A 19,920-nucleotide genomic window follows, 5' to 3' on the forward strand; every position below is an offset into this window, starting at 1 on the left:
TATACACGTAACTATGTTTATGCATATGTATTATACATACTCATCCATACATATTAAATATACATACAAAACACATTCATAAACATACAATAGCAACCAAGGGAAATAATTTAGAATTTCGGCATGTCTTCCCCCCCCCCATTCCTCTTATTCATACATATATTTATACAGGGAATCCTTACATCACAGAAATTAGAAGATATTTAAGCTTGAAATATTCATTAATATTAAAGGGTTTATGGGCCATTAGGTTTAGATTCTTTTGAGCCATTTAGGCAGAATTTCTACAATTTGATATTAGATAATTTTTATTTTTCGAAATTATTCTTCCAGAGTCTAAAACTAAAGAATGCGCGAATTTTAAGTTCGAGGTTAAAAGTTCTGTAAAATAATGAATAGCTACTTAAATATTTAACTTTCTCAATTTTCAATTTGAATTTCCCGGGAAAAATCTGAACCAATCAGAGAAAAGGATTTAAGGAACTATTACGTAAGTATCAGTATTCGGTAATCAGCTGTTTTTAAAATTTTAAGTTATTTACGTGACCGAAAACAAAACATATTTCCAGTTACAACCGTATTTTGGGTTTACGTGCAAACATTAATTAATCTTAAACGCAAAATTTATTAAATCAAGGTTATTACTTTTAAATATATCGTAATTAGTTGAATGCCACTTACCGCTGAATGATGATAGACAAATAGGGATTGCGGGATTTCAAGATTTTAACCCTGTGTTTAAATTTTAACTCGTCGATTTCGGCGAGTTAGATATTTAATCTAACCTAAATATTAAACAGATAATTAAGTTTATTAAAGCTTTATGTAAATTAGAAAATATTATGAAGAAAAATTTGTAAAAACTTAAATACATTCATACATACATAGATTTTAAACTAGCACTACTAGAGCCATCTAGTGGCATCTAATGTAGTTTCATTCAAATAAAAGTATTTTCACACCTCACTACGTTCGGTGTGAAAATATTTACATCATTGGAGAGCTCTTATGCTCTATTTTAAGAATCAGCAAAAGAATTGTTTACTCTTGAGTTGCATCTGACTAAGCAAAAAAACAAATTCCTAATATTTTCTTGGGGATGGGGAGGGAGGTGGAGAGCAATCGTCTCAACCCCCTCCTCCCTCCCCGGTGGGGAGGGGGGACATCCTCCGGCCAAGCCACCATCTCTAATATCAAGAGTGTTCCTTCCAATTTTTCCTGTTCAATGTTCATTTTTTCTTTTTGCTCCTTGTTTCTTTTTTCTATCTGAATAGTTCTTTTGATATCAAGTTGTGGATCAGGAAGGAGAGGGATAAGGAGGTTTGTAGTAGGAAAGGTATAAGGGTTTGCTCCCTGTTGTCCTTTTGTGTTATAGTCTTTCTGGCTTAAGGGGAGTTTTAAGGAAGCTCACAACTGCACTCCTTATGCAAAATGGGGAGTTGTAAGCCTTGAAGCCCGATTGAGAGGAATCTTCCACAGCAGTCCATTCATCACAGCTGGATGAGTAAAAAACCAGTATCATTGTGTATTGCTTGTATCCTCATCAGGGGTTAAACTCCTTCTTACAGCTGAACCAGGCTGAAGATAAAGTCCTGTTTTATTCTATGTACATTCCTTACTCCCCTGTAGGATACAAGATGTGCAACTAAACGCAGCACTCCCCCAAACTGTCAAGTTGGAACTGCTACAAGAGAGGTCCGTTCTCTTCTGAGGGCAGTAAGCAACTGGCACATAAACTATAATTTTACCATTTTACCATTAGCTAATCTATTTATTTTTTGACGTTAATTCTGTATACTTCATGTAACATGTTTGCCAATAACTCATTAAAGCAAGAAATTTCCAACTGATTATTTACCCCCCCCCCCTACATTTTTGGGGTTAATTTAATTCCTTTATTAGAATTTCTGTGATCAAATTGACACAATAGATTGCGTAACAAACAACTAAGGATAGGAAAAAACACAGTCATGGTATAATAGTGTGATACAGTTTGTTTTTTAATTTGATCGCTGCAGTTGAACGCTTGGCTGGACAAAGTGAACTATATAAGACATTTTTTTTGTTTGAAGAACCGGGAACTCCTTATACCAACGGAATCTAATACGTTAATTTAGCCAAATCCTTTATTTAAAAAGTAGTAATCTCTAGGTACCTTTTAGGGTGTTTTGTATGTCCAATCATAACTCATGAACCCCTTGACCAATTTTCTTGGTTGTTCTTGGCTTGGTTTAGTGGGTTGACGCTTTTAAAGAAATATTAATTTCCAGACAAAGCTGGGTTCCTATAAGCTAGTGGACATATACTATATAGAAAAGGATTTGAAGGGAATGCTTTTGAAATATAAGTGATCTCAATTTGAAGAGAATGCAGTTTTAATATAAGTGATCTCAATTTGAGGGGAATGTAGTTTTAATATAAGTTATCTTAATTTGAAGAGAATGCAGTTTTAATATAAGTGATCTCAATTTGAAGAGAATGCAGTTTTAATATAAGTGATCTCAATTTGAGGGGAATGTAGTTTTAATATTAGTGATCTTAATTTGAGGGGAATGTAGTTTTAATATTAGTGATCTTAATTTGAGGGGAATGCAGTTTTAATATAAGTGATCTCAATTTTTTGGGGAATGTAGTTTTAATATTAGTGATCTTAATTTGAGGGGAATGTAGTTTTAATATAAGTGATCTTAATTTGAAGAGAATGCAGTTTTAATATAAGTGATCTAAATTTGAAGAGAATTCAGTTTTAATATAAGTGATCTCAATTTGAAGAGAATGCAGTTTTAATATACTAGTGATCTTAATTTGAAGGGAATGCAGTTTTAATGTAAGTGATCTCAATTTGAAGGGAATGCAGTTTTGATATAAGTGATCTCAATTTGAAGGGAATGCAGTTTTAATATAAGTGATCTCAATTTGAAGGGATTGCAGTTTTAATATAAGAATTTGAAGGATTCATGTAGTTTTAATATAAGTGATCTCAATTTGGAGGGACTGTAGTTTTAATAAAAGTGATTTCAATTTGAAGGGAATGCAGTTTTAATATTAGTGATCTTAATTTAAGGAGAATGCAGTTTTAATACAAGTGATCTCAATTTGAGGGGAATGTAGTTTTAATATAAGTGATCTCAATTTGAGGGGAATGTAGTTTTAATATTAGTGATCTTAATTTGAGGGGAATGTAGTTTTAATATAAGTGATCTAAATTTGAAGAGAATTCAGTTTTAATAAAAGTGATCTCAATTTGAAGGGAATGCAGTTTTAATAAAAGTGATCTCAATTTGAAGGGAATGCAGTTTTAATATAAGTAATATCAATTTGAAGGGATTGCAGTTTTAATATAAGTGATCTCAATTTGAAGTCGAGGTGTTTACAGTAAATATTTGTTTAGAAAGAGTGCAAATTCAATTTTCAAAATCCTCTTTTATTTTCCATTCAGAGCTGAAAACTTTAGAATGAAATATCCAATTGTCAGATAATGTTGCTTCTCTGGAGTTTAAATTCATGTGGAGAACAAGCAATATTTAAACTGGATATTAAGAAAAAGAGTGGTTTAAGCCTTAATCCTGATATCCACCATTCTAAAGTTTTCAGCTCTGAGCTGAAAACTTTAGAGTGGGATATCCTTAATCCTGATCGGATAATTAATCTGAAGATTAAAAATGAGTGGAGAACAAGCAATATTTAATCTGGAGATTAAGAAAAAGAGTGGATTTAAGCCTTAATCCTGATATCCACCATTCTAAAGTTTTCAGCTCTGAAGAGATAATTTTGAGAAACGGTTTTTTAAAAATTATTCAATTACAACGACAAAAAATATAAAAATTATTGTAAGGCTTTATAATTTGATATTTAGGAACATATTTCTCAATAGGAATTTGTCAATATATCAATGTTAGAATCAATTATTTCCTTTTCATCATTCAATTGAATTTCGTATTCTTTACAAATTATTTCGCAGATTTCTTTAGATTCTTTAAATGTCGTCTTTTCTATCAAAATTGCAGGAAATCTACAGAAAATGTGTGTGACTGTGAACAATTGATTATTTCAATTATGGATTCTCTATGAAATTACTAGATGATCACTGTAATTTTGAAAGCAAAAAGAAAGCAGACTACAGTTTGAAATACCAAGCCCTATCGTGTAGCTATTAATTCAAGAACTTGTTCAAAGATTAAAGACGACATTCAAGTTGTCTGTCAACCTTCATGTATTTCCTTTAAATTAAGGACGAGATTTCAGAGACGATTGTAGGGAATTAACATCTTATATTTAAACTTAAGTTTTTCTTTGCAAGCCAAGTCATTAAAAAATCCATTAAAATACTATACTTCAGGTATAGATGACTTAATTTTAACTTGGGATCGTCATATTTTAAGAGTTTCAGGTCGTCTTTACAGACCCATCCTTTGTGGGTACAGTTAAGTATTTTAGAGATAACTATGGAGGAAGGAATAAAAGAGGAATTTAATTATGACGAGGTGAGTACTGCTTCTATAGTTTCAGTAAAAGTAAATATTTCCATTTACTGATAGTGCCGATTTAAGGATTCATAGCTCTTATTGGATAATGCGATAGATAGATACTGCTACGGCCATACAATTTCTATTTGTTCAGAATAGGCAACAAACACATGACTGAACCCTGATTGGATAAAAATAAATATTTTAACCCTATCTCCGCTGGGGTACTTGAAAACCAGGATACGCTGGGGGGGGGTCAATTTGACCCCCCCCCCTCTAAATCCCATGTTTTATGTCCAAATATGACAAATGATACATCATTAGAAAGCTCTTGTGCTCTACTTTTAGAATCTGCAAAAAAATTTGCAAATTTGCGAAAATTGAATTTTTTATCGCAAAATCCAGTTTTATAGTAAAAATGTTTGCAAAAAAAAATTTGTCCAAAAAATGACAAATTATACATTTTTGAAAAGCCCTTGACCATGCCATTTTAAATATGCAAAAAGTTTTGCAAAATTTTAAATAACCTGATTTTTAATCAAGAAAAACTAAAAATGTGCAAATTTCCTTTGACAGGTTGTTTGCAAAAAATTTGCAATTTTTTTTTCGCAAAACTTGTGCAATCCGTTTCCTTATGTCATAGGCTTTCCAAAAAGCTAAATTTTATCAAAATCTGACAAGTGAAAGTGGGTCAAAACAAAGATTTAGTTTGCTACAGGCAAAAGCAGTCATTCAGGCAGTGTGCCTGAGGACTCAGGCAGTTAGTATTAAAGCCCGGTTTTAGGCCTAAAGGGAGGGCTTTGGGTATGTAAGAAAAGTCAGAAAATTTCAACAGCCTCAGACCAATACTTTTTGAGTTATGTAAAAAAAACTACAGGGGGGGGGTCAAATTGACCCCCCCCCCCAGCGGGAATAGGGTTAAAGGAAGACGAAAGTTTAATCTAAGCTATCCTCCAAACAATGCACGGTTCATAATATTACACTTTAAAGCTTTTTAGGATCAAGGATGAATTAGATATCAATGTTTATAAAATTGAAAAATGTCTATTTCCTATTGGGGTTCTCTACTAAAGTGACTTGCACATTTCTACTTTAGAAAAACAAATTGGAAATATCCAAAATAAACACTTTTAAACTTCGGGAAAGGACTATATCTTCCACATTATTGATCAGATCAAGGTTTCAAGCGTACCAAGCGTTGTAATTCTGGCATTGCATCTGTGCATGGAGATTCACGTGTAATAACGCTTTGCAATCTCTTTAAGTGCACATCTATCTGGAGCGGGATCCACACAACTTGGAATAAAAAGAGAATATTCAAGCAATGTGAATTTGATGTTGCTAAAAACAACAAGGTTTACCATAGCTTAAAAATAAACTAATCAAGGAATCTGTGTACACTGCGAAATCGATGTAATTCATGTTCATTGGACAAATTATGATCACAACTTTTTTGATTTCTACACTATAAACTATTATTTAATGATAAATCAAACTTTCTCATCAAGCTATTCCTTTGTCCCGCACCTCTGCACCTTTATTAAAAGTAAATTGAACCTATATGGAGCATAAAGTATGACTGCGTCAACCTTGTTGCACCTGCTAGTCCTGTCCATAGAGCTAGGTACAGTACAAACAGGGGCCATAAAGGTTGACCCGGCCCGGAAATTCAAATGTACTACGGCTGCCTATGTTATGGGTAGCCTGGAATTTAAATCAATGATATTACATTTCTGTAATGATTCAAGATTTCCTTTTCATCACTTGTATTTTGAATAAATAACTAAACTATTAGGTCCTGGCATACATTGGACAATTTGGGAAATTCCAAAAGAAAATATTCATCTGGCTGTGGTTGGTTTCTGGAGTTACAGGCCTGTCTGTTGTAACCTTTGGATTCACAGGTGGGTTAAAGTCAACCTTACTGGAAATATCTGATTCACAACGGTACCCTTGAAACCGGTTCATTTGAAGTACCGGTCTGATTCTTAGAAGTTACTACGCCATGGATTTTTTGTACCGGTCTGATTATAGAAAATGGTACATGTCTTGGATCTTGTACCTGGCCGGATTTCATTTATGTACATTGAGGGCCGGTCACTTGAAATTACACCTACAGTCCATTTAAACGTTAACTTTTTAGTAATGGCGGTGCCCATCAGTCTTTAGTTTCATTAAGTTTATTCGATATCGTAATGTGAAGCGCAAGAGTGTGTTAATGTTAATGCCTTCTTCATCATCCAGGTAAAAGTTCACGAACGAGAAAATCAAAATTCTCAATATAGTTGATTCAATCTTAATTCCATAGAGTAATAAAACGAAGAGGTGAAGCTTAGCTCAGATGTACACAACCGACATGTCTATTAATTAATTAATAGACAGGTCGGTTGTGTACATCACGATATGTTTACGTATCTAACGCTGCACACTTGTATATAGAGCGATCGTATTTCTAAAAGGGGATTTTATGGAATTGCCCAATTTTTAGATTTTCTTTCTTTATTTAAAGAGAATTCGAGGATGTTGACTGCAAACATTTGACAATTTTCAAATTTGTAGGTTTTCAATTTCTGTCAAAAATATTAAGTTTCTAGGGCATGAATTTAACTGAAAACATTCTTATTTCAAACATTTTTTATTGTTTCTTCTCTTCAACTCTTTATCATAAACATGCCAGTGTATGCAGGGTTACCCACAAAGATGAAACAACGATGACGACCTGGACCTCCTAACCCTAAACAGGCGGGGGGGGGGGGGGGCTCCCCATTCTAGTTTTTGACTTTTCATAAATAGAAATTTAAAGGATTTTTTGGTAATTTTTTTATGCCTAAGGTAGGGTGCAGGGCGATAAAAAACCAGAGTATGTAAAAAAATCTTAAATAGCACATAACTTTTTTATGACTAAAGCTACGATCTGAAAACTATAGTTTTGAAAAGCCCTTGAAAAATGGGTGTAGAAACGTAAGTCACACTTTGATATGTCTTAAACAAAAAATTATTTTTTACATTTTTTCGACCTAATCTATCTAATTATCAATACTAATATTCAAATATCTACATTAAACCACTCCTTAGAAATAGGATCGCTCTAGACAGCGTCAGATACGTAAACATATCGTGATGTACACAACCGACCTGTCTATTAATTAGTTAATAGACTGGTCGGTTGTGTACATCTGAGCTAAGCTTCACCTCTTCGTTTTAATACTCTATGCTTAATTCAATCTGATCTAAGACATAAATATTAGAAAAACTACACTATAACTTTTTTATTTATTTTCACATTTATGAATGATTATTTTATGCAATTCAAAAATGTTAAAATTCGTTAAATTTCTAAATTTTTAGTTTTGTGTGTTTTAGCATACACGCCTAACTATAGAGTAGCTACAGAATGTGATTTGATGAACAGCAGCTATAATTTCGATACAGATAGGTGAAAAATATATGTTTTGACATAAGGGTCTACAAAAAAACTGATTATTAATTTTTTAAAAGTAAAACGTATCAGGTATTCCCTGTTTGAAACTGCATTTACATTCCGAAGTATCTCTAAGGAATTTCAAAAGCGTTATACAGAACTGTTTTGAATTTGGATAATTTCGGGCTGTCTAATTCTATTCTCATCCTAGCTAAATATTGTTTTCCGTCTTGCAAAAGCAAAAATTAATTCGTTTTTTCTGAATTTATTTAGTTTTAGTGTTCCATTCTGGTTCAGAAACAAAAATGATAATATTTCTTTGGATTTAAGAAATCAGGATTGCAGGTAGGGTTTGGAAACCTTTCATATCACAGAACAGGGTACAAGTACAACTACAAATAAACCAAAATTTTGTCAAATTTTGCAAAAATTTTGAAAAAAAAACTTCATATACATTGTAAAAACTAATTTTACAAATCTTACAACAAAATTTTAAAACACCTTGTTTTGTTTAAGAATTTTATTTACAGGATACCCAGTGTTGAAAAGAATGATGAAGGAGAATGTGTAAATGTTTATTTTTCAAATGAGGTAAAATTATTTCTGGCAAAAATTGAGTTCAGATGTTTTGTAAAAAGCTAGCTTGGACATATGTTATAAAAGAGAAAATCACGGAAAGCCGTAGTACATTTGAATTTCCGAGCTGGGTCAACCTTTCCGGTCCCAGTTTGTACTGTATCACTCGGACATTGGGTATATGAAGCAGACACTCAATAGGACTAGCCTGTGCAAATGTTAATTTTCATATTCCGGAATTATGTAGATAAATCAGGAAAAGTCTGCCAAGGCTTAAAAGGCTACAGTTGTGAATTGTGGAGGCCCTCTGTTTAAATTGAAGCTCACTTGAAGTCTCTTTGAAGAAACAAAATCTTTGAACGTGGCAATAACTAATGTTGTAGACCTTTGATATTTTAAACTTTTAATTCTGCTAGAGCTTATAACCTTAGTTTGAAAGACTCAAATCCTTAGAGTACAATGAGCGTTTTCAGTGGAAAAAAACACTTCCAATTTTGTACCGAAAAATTAGTTATTAGGTATAAGAGTTTATTAAAATAAGTTAACAATCCAATATAACGCATATTTATGTTAGAGTATTGAGATAAACAGCAGTGACATAAATCAGCTGATATTTGATCGTACAATCATGCGCAGTACTCTGGTGGAGGAATACCAGTTCGTCTGTGATAGGTCAGTTGTGACGTCAAATATCATATTCAGCCAATCAGGATTATTGACTCTAGAACAGGTTTCTTAAGGAGGCTGGTATGCATAATTTCAAGTTACCTTCCATTCAAAGATGCCTTTTTTTAAGAGTCCGATATAAATCGGGCAGTTCCATCTTTGCATGGAGGGTCAGTTGATTTTTTAATATGTCGGTGTTCCTCCTTTTTTTAATTGTTTGTTCCGTTCCATTCCACGTTCCTGTGAAGGAACTATCGTTCCTGAGGAACAAATCACAACTCAATACATGTAGTACTGAAATTCACAGAATCGTGCAACAAATTTAAAAAATTACTCTGATATATAATTACTCTGATATATAATTACTCTGATATATAATGCGTATATTTATTTTTAGATCTTATATTCGTCCATACATCAGTGCACTGTTTATGCTAGGAATGCTTTTTGGATCTTTTTTATTTGGTTTTTTATCGGATACTTTTGGAAGGTACGTTAAAATGGTTCTCTAATAATCTACAAAACAAGGAATTAAATTCAATGGCAACCATTAATCTATGAAGTGGCCTGGCCAAGATTTTTGTAATTTATAATTGTTGTTTTTAAAAAAGTTAGAACGTTTATGTATCGAATCTCAGGATCAAGCTTTGAGCACCGTCTTTTTCAGATTTACGTAATAATTTAATTCCTATTCGATATTCCGTGGTGTTCTTACCCTGCAGGGAAACTTTAAATAAAGGGATTAAGCATTTATACTAAGCTCAAAAGTGTCCACATTGGACATTGAGATCAAGCGTTCAGAATTAATCATACTTTACACAAAATTCCAATCTCAGTGCACATTTTCATAAAGAAATCAGTTAAAAAAGTGAGACTCATAATACTATAGAATATATACAACGACGACCTTTAGACTAAAAATATGATTTGAAACTGCAGCAATGAACAAAAGACACGGAATAAGTTTATTTTCAAAGTTAGTAGTATAAATACTATTTCCTTTACAACAACTTCAAGTACAAATAAGATGGTTCCACTCCACGTATATTGGTATACAACTGTAATTGGTTCAGAATAAAGACCCTGATGTTGGCAATTCTGTGGCTTTCAATGGCTGGATTTTTGGGGTAAATATATATTCAAATATAAATTTATATTTTATCAGATATTTTCATTAAAATGTTTTTTTTTCTATGATTTAAAATGACTTGCAGATTTACTCGAAATAAAGTTTTCAAATTTAATGCATATCCAGATAGATAAATAATTTTAAACTCTTGAAATAGATGGTCAATTGAAATTACGTTCCTTTAAGAAAAGATTGCATCTATTTATTAAATATAATTAAATTAACAATGTCATGACTTTCAATAATTTAACAATAAAAATATCTAATTTTGTGCAAACTGTGTGCATTAAAGTGCATAGAATAATGCCTGTCAATATTGTGCATTATAATATTAATCCACTGATTATGCAGTTTGATAAATTAAAGGCCCACCAAAAAAAAACGTTTTTTTAAAATAACTTACAATTCTTTCCGTATGTTAATGAAATCATAAAAAATTCCATACATTATCGTTCAAAAGCCTCAAAGCTTTAAAAAAGGATCAAATATGGTGCAAAATACAGTGGGAAGCGTTTTATATCAATACATTGATGACAACTTTCTAATTAAAGGGAGTGACCGGCTATGTATGGTAGTTCAACTGAGCAGGAAGTGTTGTGGAAAACTTCTTTCGTATTCATTTGAGACATAATAAACTTTTTAAAGATCTGTGAATCCTGATTTTGAGCGCAAATTCGACGTTCAAAACTCCTACTTTGGAGGTGGATACGTTTTATTTAAAATTATCAGATAACGACGACATAAAATGTAAAAAAATTCTACAATAAACTGCGGACGTCATGTATAGAAACATGTTGAGAAAATAAAAATTCATTTTATCATCGAAAATAAGTAATCTCGTTCAATTATTAGTTTCTATTTTCTCATTATTCTGGTTTCTCATTATTCACAAAGATTTTCTGCAGATTTTTTAGAACTGTTATTGAAAAGACGACATTTAAAGAATTTGAAGAAATCTGCGAATAAATTCAAAGAAAATAAGAAATTCAATATAATAATGAAAACGAAATAATCGATTTTAGCATTGATTTATTGACAAATTTCTTTTGAGAAATATGTTCCTAACCATCTAATTAGATTACTGTATAATTTTTGTTTTATTTTGCGTTGTCGTTATTTAATAATTTAAAAAAAATAATTCTGAAAACGTATTCACCCAAAAATAGGTGTTTTGAACGTCGAATTTGAGACGTCAAACTCAGGATTTACAGAAGTTTTCCACAACACTCATACTCAGTTCAACTACCTTACATAGCCGGTCACTCCCTTTAAGCGTTTTTTTATTTTTAAACACGCCGTTCAACTTTTTATGTAAACAACTGTAAGAGCTGTTAATAAACAACTAACTACAGTGGTCAGTTTTATATCAATACAATGAAGATAACTTTTTACTGATATCGCTTTGATCCTTGAAACTTGTTTTCAAATTACAAGTTTACATGGAAACAAAGAGAAGATGTGAATTGGCAACTTTTCTTTGTTTCCATGTTTATTTGTCTAAAAGCTGTTTAAAAGCTTGGAAGAAATCAAATTGAAAAAGAAAGTCGTCTTTATAGTATTGACATATACAAAGACGACTTTATAAGTGTTCAACATTTGATTATAGTTCTTTCTGTATGGGGACTTCAGGGGTTATAGGTTTCGGAGTCCTTAGAGTTTTGACTGGTAAGTAGACATGGACATTTTTTGGTTACTTTTTGAACATTTTAGGGGACCAAATTCAATCAAATTGAACTGCATACCCATGGTTCAAATTTTAAACACCGATTCACATCCTTCCTTAATCTTAAACTTTGAATCAGTGGTTCAAATCTGAACTTGCAGTAGTTAATTCAGGGATGTAGCTCAAAATGTCTGAATTTTGTAATCATTTAAAACCTTGAAGAAAAATGACTTTTAGAAATTCCTTTTATCATGTAAATTTACCTAGGTATGGGATGTACTGGCTCATACATAGCTGCCTTCGTGCTTGGAATAGAACATGTAGGATATAAGGTAACTATAGAGATAGGTATGTTCAGCTCTTTTTCAATTTATTCTTTCCTTGTTCGTTACAAGTGACAAGAGGGCTGGGCATGTTCCAACTTTTTTCTCGACTTAGAACGCATTCTTGATAATATGAACGCGTTCCTAATTTTAAAAGTTCTTGTCAAAATTTTTTGTTCCGTTTCGGTCCCTTACAAATCGTTCTATGCATTCATTTTTCTTCCAAACGATGGGATCGTTCTTGATCGTTCCGTTTGTTCTTGTGAAAGAACGATCGTTCCCCAGGAACGAGGCCCAGCCCTAGTGACAACCCATTTCTTTCATATAAAGAAAAGTTTATTGAAATCAATCGTTTATTCAGAAAACAATAACTTTTTTAAAATATTTGTTTGTTCAGTAATTTTGGGCCCGTTTTTATGACATCCTTTTTTGTTTGTCATCAAGACAAAAGTTATATTAAACTTTTTTGAAAATTTGAAAAGTTAGACTATTTTAAAAGTGCAATTATTCCATGACAATTAAATTTAAAACCAATAACTTTCAAAATTTTTCTATTAAAGTTTACAATGCTGATGGGAATTGCCTTTGTAATCCCATTTGCTGTCGGTGAAGCTGTTTTTGGAATAGAAGCTTATTTGATCAGAGAGTGGCAGATACTTCAGATCGTTGCATACCTACCAATAGCATGTAAGAACAAAAATAACTAGCAATTTCATTTAAAGATGGAGTTTAATATTTTAAGTAACTTTTTAACTGTGAAAATTTGAAATATTAAAGATTTTTATGATTTTTTCTATGCTTATGTTCTTCCAGTCATTGCTGAATTTCTAATATTTCATAAAATTCAAATTGTAAATTAACAATTTAAACTAAAAGTTAAAAAAATTTAAAATTGATTTTACTTTTTAAAAGTTTCAGTGGTAGGCGTTTATAATAATACAACAAAGACGACTTTTCCATTCGAGATTCGATTTCTAACAAACAGTTTTTTTAGTGTCCTTGTTTATGTGTATCCATGCTGTTTAAAAGCTTAGTAGAAATCAAAGTTGTCTTTAATTTATTGATTGATACGATGACAGTCATGTGTACATTACAATTGTACTTTTAGTACTTCTAGCAGTTTACTGGTGTGTACCTGAATCGGTAAGATGGCTGGTAGCGCATAATAAGTTTGATCAGGCAAAATCAATCATCAGGTGAAAACAATTTTTTTTAGCATTATTTATAATTAATTTTAAGACATTTTACAAAACTTAATTTTGAAAGCCTAGGAGTCCTGTAACCCCCTTTTTAATACAAACAAGTCCTGAACGAGACTGTGAATGTAATTTCAAGGCACCCTGACATCCATGCTAAATTGACTATGCCTGATTTACAACTGTACCATTAAAACCTTCATCTGATTAAAAATGTGGAAGATACCCGGCCTTGTTGTTAAACTTGAAAATTTCTAATAATTCCTATAAACTTCAACATGAAAATCAAATTCATAATTGATCATACAAACTTTCAAGGCTACCATCGTAAATTGCTAAATCTTTGCAATCTTTAAAATCCCACCAACAGTCCCTTTAAGCATAAATGGTTGAAGTAAATTCTAATTTTTTTCAATTAAATTCTATTGTGTTAAATATTCTGTTAAAGGAGAGTTGCAAAGGAAAATGGAAGAGAATGCCCAGAGCATCTTTTAAAGGTTCAGTAAATTTCTTTTAAAATAATTACCCCAGATTTTATCTTTTTTATTATTTAATTTAGCACTTAACTCCAATGGATGATAAACCTATTTCTACAAAGACAACAAGGAAGACGACAATTCTAGATCTCTTTAGTACAAGACTGATCCTCACCAGAAGTCTTAATATGTTTTTTCAGGTAAAATAAGAAATGAAACAACTTCCATAACTAACAAATGGGGCTGGGTAAAGTCTTCTGCCACAAAACCTGACACTAGAAAGACAACTTATAGGGAATCTTTGAACTTTTAAATTACTTGCAGTAAACATTATGTCAACCTACTTGAAACAAGGTATAACAAATTTTGCAAAATTCAGGCACTTTAAAAATATTACAAAGGAATTAAGTTTTTGCAACAAACTCAAATTTTCTAACCCCTATAGCTTTGCAACCTGATGGTGTAAACCTTTGATATTTCAAACTAAGACTATTAGATCTAACAGAATTAATAGCTTGAAATATGAAAGGTCTAGGAGAATGGGTTGCCAAGTTATAGAAATTAGAAAGTCAGAGTTTGTTGCAAATACTCATTTCCTTTTACTAAAACTTTTGTTCAGATTTCAATTTACAAAATCTAACAAAGTTCTTCATATCTCGGGTAATATTGACAGCACAAAAATGTTCCACATTTTGGAAATGCCAAATGGGTTTATTTTAACATTATAAACTCTAAATTACACTTCCAAAATTAGGTTTACAAATAAATGCCACAAATTATTTACAAGATTAAAGACAAACTTCAAGTTGTATTACAACTAAGGATGTTAACATTTCATTTTTTTTAAACGATCGTTTCGTTATAAAATGATCGTTTTTTAAAGTTTGTTTTTAAAAATGGTCAATTGTCAATAAAAATTTCTTTTTCAAAAACGATCGTTTTTGTTAAAAACAAGTGTAAAAAAACGGACGCAAATCATTTTCATAAAATGAAAGTTTTCAAAAACGATCGTTTTTGAAAACTTTCACATTTGAAAAACGAAACAACCCTAAAATAATATTTTAATATTTGTTAGTGGTTTAGTGTTACAATGTGCTATTATGGACTAACATCAGCATCCACAACATCCTTTGCTGGAGATGTTTACGGAAACTTCTTGCTCAGGTCAAGTATAGCCATTTACTGATTACTGTAAGTAAGTTTGTTTTATAAAGGTAAAATGACCTTTTAATTATTTAACATGTTTTCTGATAAGATTAATTAAATTTTCCAAGTTAACTTAAATTTTTAATAAATAATTTTGTTTCATGAATTCTCATTATAATGGCAGTCAAGGGTTTTTCACTCATCCAGAAAAAAAACTGAAAATTCATATTTTATTTTTGGTTTTATAGATAAATCAATATTTTGGTGCCAAAAAAAATATTATTTAATGATTTTATTATTTGTCAATTTAGTGTTCTGATTGAAATCCCAAGTTACTTATTTTGTATATTTCTCATGGATATTTGGGGAAGAAGACCTATACTCTCATTCTGCCAGGTATATACAAGGAATAGATGGCTAGAGGTCAAATAGTTGTCTTTAGAAGTCAGATGGAGTTAAGGTAGAGGTCAGCTAGAGATCAGACATATTTAAGATAGAGTTGAGATAAATGTCAGAAAAAGGTCAAATTTAAGGTTAGAAAGATGTCAGGAAAAGTCAAGTTGGTTAAGCAAATATCTTCAGGGTGTCCTTTTAATTCTTACAATTTTTAAACAGCTATTTATCTGACATTTTTTGGATTTTTTACAATCTGTAAAGAGATTTAAGCAGCTGCTATATACAAATTTTGCAATATAACAAAATATCCGCAACATGCAGCAAACACAAATTCAGTATTTTAATGAAACGTTTCACACGCAGTTTCACCTTTCTTTAGTTAAGCGGGTTAATAGAAGCAAATCCAGTTATAAAGCAAAACTTTCATATTTTGATTACTTAATTTTTTTTACAGATTGGAAAATTCCAAACAATAAGAAAGTTACAGCAATTTAAAAATTGGCAGATAAACATCTAAGAATTAAGGTTTTTAATCATTATTCCCTAAGATTTTAGGATTCTTAAGATTTGCACCAAACTCAGAAATATTTTGCCATGTTATTTATGTTTTGTTTTGAAGTTATACCTGTGGTAATTTAAAAGATGTATTTAGTTGTAAATTTATTCTGGATAATTTTGTTTTAGATCATTTCTGGTGTATCTTGTATCATCATTGCATTCTTGGAAGGTTCAAATCTCCAAGGTGTAGAGGTATTAATTACAGTAGGTTTTAGTTGAGAGGGTACAAAAGTTGAAACACATATTTCATATTTCAGTTTCCTTGGATAATTTTTCTTTTTTGTAAAAAGAAAATGCATTTTTTAGTTGAAGATGACCATACACCCAACATAGCCTTGGCAAAAATTCGGTTTACTTTAGGGGTCGAGGGTAATTTTGAACAGGCTACATTTGTTCCTGAAAAAATAAGATTGATAGCTAAACTTACAGTCTCAAATGGATCACAAAGTTTTAGATTGAAAGTAATATTTTAGCGTGGTGGGCCATTGAGGCAATTTTTATAAGTTTAGGAAGCCTGCATCAATATCTTTGGATTACAAATTATAATTTAATTTTGCAAAAGACAACATTTGACATAATAAAAGTTTTGTTATTCACTGGTTTACTATGGTTATACCAGGGGGCGGGCATAAATCTCCTAATTTTGCCTGGCTAGGTTTATACTGTACAGTGAATTTTGTCGAAAAATGTTTCCTTATGACTGAGTTGGTATCATAGAGTACAGTGGGTTTAATCCTAAGTACATCTATTTGTACGGTATTGTGTGGACAGTTATTTTTAATATTTTTCAACAATGAGATATTGTAGTGTCAAAAATTGTGTAAACAACAATGTTTCGGGTTCAGAAGTTTTTCATAACATACGAAAATCTGACAAGTGGAAGTGGGTCAAAACAAAGATTTAGTTTGTTACAGGAAAAAGCAGTCATTCAGGCAGTGTGCCTGAGGACTCAGGCAGTTAGTATTAAAGCCCGGTTTTAGGCCTAAAGGGAGGGCTTTGGGTATGTAAGAAAAGTCAGAAAATTTCAACAGCCTCAGACCAATACTTTTTGAGTTATGTAAAAAAAACTACAGGGGGGGGGGTCAAATTGACCCCCCCCAGCGGGAATAGGGTTAATACGAAACCTTCTTATGCATTCAGATTTGAATCCAATATTATAATAATATGGAACAAAAATTTACATCACAGCTCAAATAACACAGCCCAGAAATTCACAATTAGGTGTTTTGCTACTATTGCTGGAATGATGGCTTTGCTGTTCCCAGAAACCCTGGGAGAACCATTACCAGAAACCATTGAGGATGCTGCTAGGTAGAAATAAAAAATTATTTTCAGACCTTTAGGTATTTTTCCTTCATTGAGTAAATTGCTTGTTAGGATAGAGTCAAATGTTTCTTCATCTTTCAGAGAGAAACTAATCATATTTTAATTTTTCAATTGTAGCTGTCACATAATTTAAAAACTACTAGACTACAAATGCATAAAAATCAATTTTCTTATGGTTATACATTATACAATAACAAGAGGTGTTTGTATACCTGCTCTTTCCTTTCTGCTTTAATCATTTGTGAACCCGTGGACCAACAAAAGAAATAAGTTATGTAAAATTTCTCACTTTTCCCAATTATGTCAATTATGGAGACGTCTTTGATAAATTTTCTTATTTAAACATGAACTGATGAAAGATATTGTTAGAATTGGTAAAAATACCTCTCGTGGTCTTTGCCAGTGTACCTGCATATCCCCTTTCTCTATGTACAAGGTAATAATTCTATTTTTTAATAATAATAAGAACCAGAATGCACCTTTTATGTAAAAACCATAGAGAATAGAATATATATTAGAGTGGAATTTAGACAATCTCTTGGTATGATTTTTTTCAGTCCCTTTCAGCCTGAAAGGGAGTTCAAAGTGTACAAATCATGTAAATGTTCACAAATTATATGCAGTAGAGTACATTAATACAGTATGCTCCCTAGACTATCCATTTCAATTTCTAATTTTTTAAAGATGTTAAATAAACTTTATAAAATGAATTAGGTGAATAAAAACATCATTTGATTTATAGTTATAACGAAAAATCATTGTTTGTAAAGTGAAAGGCATAGAGTCTATGTGAAATGATCATTGGTCAACTTCTCAATTATGAAACCAGCCTATTTCATATTAATTTGGTTTTCTTTTAATATTAATTTTAGATTTTATTTTCAAAACATTTAGTTGAAGAAAATTTTGGAATTGAAGATTCTGATTCCAAAATAATTTTCCCATTTGAAAATTTGTCATTTTATAAACGTTCAACTTTTGTGAAAAAAATTTCAGAAAAATGTTACGATATTGTGCGGTAGTTGGTTGTAAATCAAACAACAGTTTCAAAAACCTTACAGAGAATTGATTTACAGAAAATAAAATAAAATTCAAGAAAACTTTCTATAAAATGATGTTCCAGGGCCCAAAAGGTTATATAGCACAAATATGTGAAGTATACCTGCAGTATGGAAACAGTAGAACAAAATGGCCGTTTTACACTTTTTTCTAGTTAATTCCCCTCTAATATATATTCTATTTTCTTTGGTAAAAACACACCACTGTAAACTCTCACAATCTTCTGCCAATTTGGTTATTGGAAAATGGCGGTACAGTCCAAAGTAGGACTGTACAGGTTGGCCAAGCTCGGATATTCAAATGTCCAACACCGGTGAGGCGTGCTCTGGTTCAATTAAAGTACTGGACTATTATATATTATATCTTATTTTAGGAAGAGTTGAAAAATGTTGAGGTGTAGAGTTCATCTTATTGAATCTTTGCTCTCTAAGGAAGGATTAAGAAGTTATAAAAGAAATAAAGAACAGAACGATAGTTGGAGATTCGTCAAAATTAAAAACTTTTTACCTGTAATATGATGTTATAGAAATTTTTTTTTTAAATTCAGAATTTTATTTCAAAATATAAATTCTGCTAGATCTGTTACAATATAAGTCTTATTATGAAAAGTTTACACTATCAGGTGGCAAAGATACAGGGATTAGTAAAGAGTTTCGATAAGTTTACACACATATATCTCTGTACTCGACGAACACGCACATGCTTTAGGTGTATAGTTGTAAATCGAGGATTACTCTTTTTGCATGGAGGGTCACTTAAAATTACACTCACAGTCCCTTTATAAACTTTAAATCGCTGATGTACCAGGGGGGTCAGGTCCTGAGTTATGGCTGTATAAGATTTTACTTTGTTCACCCCAAACCTATCATGTCTCAAGCAATATTGTATATATATTATCATCACTATTTATTTTAGTCAAATTTTTCTGAGCGGATTATTTTTAAATAATTTAATTGTGAGCATGCGCACAGTCCACAGTTTGTTTTGAGCGCTTCAGGTGAAAGCACATGCGCATAGTTCAGTGAACAGTAAGGGAGGGGGAGCAAGGGGAAGGGCTGGAGGGGGAATAGAGGGGGGGGGGGTAAACAAAATAAACAATTAAAATGGGAGGGATCAGGGACTGTGTCATAACAATGGTTTAGTTTTGGTTTTATGCTTCATTTAATTTAATATGCATTGTGCTGTGTCATCAAAACAAAACAAAAGATTCAATTTTTTTTATTTTAATCTCAATTAGTTTGATGTGAATTTATGTTAAAATTAATTTGAATGTATGAAATAAATGTGACCCATATTTTGATGCTGCTAAATAAACATAATCAATAAAAAGTGTGATATATATATATATTAGTATATTCTCAATCTCGCGATCTTCCATCTTATTCGGGGCAAGTAGAAATTGTATTTTTATACATAGGCCTGGGCCCGAATTTAATGAATTGGAGTTCAACTCATCATGAATATTTAACTTCGAATGGGTAATTTAAACTGGCGTTTGGTAGTTAAGCGTCTAGCTCAA

General features: G+C 31.5%; 1 protein-coding gene and 1 long non-coding RNA gene across 3 annotated transcripts; both read left to right on the forward strand.

The window, feature by feature from the left end:
* The first annotated feature begins 1,686 nt into the window (after positions 1–1,686).
* On the forward strand, positions 1,687–16,924 carry LOC111698832 (organic cation transporter protein). 2 transcript variants are annotated; one of them, XM_023469280.1, is made up of 18 exons: positions 1,687–1,695; positions 4,440–4,484; positions 6,262–6,370; positions 7,830–7,902; positions 8,161–8,232; positions 8,418–8,478; positions 9,038–9,135; positions 9,527–9,619; positions 10,203–10,256; positions 11,865–11,923; positions 12,189–12,253; positions 12,805–12,931; positions 13,353–13,440; positions 13,889–13,937; positions 14,000–14,116; positions 14,992–15,080; positions 15,374–15,458; positions 16,143–16,924. In XM_023469280.1, exons 2-18 carry the CDS (start codon positions 4,446–4,448, stop codon positions 16,233–16,235), a joined length of 1,371 nt encoding a protein of 456 aa, XP_023325048.1. In that variant the 5' UTR covers positions 1,687–1,695; positions 4,440–4,445; the 3' UTR covers positions 16,236–16,924. The 2 variants fall into 2 exon arrangements, with proteins under 2 accessions (XP_023325048.1, XP_023325049.1); XM_023469281.1 differs by having other exon boundaries at positions 8,167–8,232.
* A 304-nt stretch (positions 16,925–17,228) lies between these two features.
* On the forward strand, positions 17,229–19,095 carry LOC111698833 (uncharacterized). Its single transcript, XR_002764630.1, has 3 exons — positions 17,229–17,327; positions 17,712–17,778; positions 18,775–19,095. It is a non-coding gene; the product is annotated as an uncharacterized LOC111698833 (long non-coding RNA).
* Positions 19,096–19,920: the final 825 nt, after the last annotated feature.

Source organism: Eurytemora carolleeae, unplaced genomic scaffold, assembly GCF_000591075.1.
Source record: "Eurytemora carolleeae unplaced genomic scaffold, Eaff_2.0 scaffold202, whole genome shotgun sequence".
Taxonomy (NCBI): Eukaryota; Metazoa; Arthropoda; class Copepoda; order Calanoida; family Temoridae; genus Eurytemora; species Eurytemora carolleeae.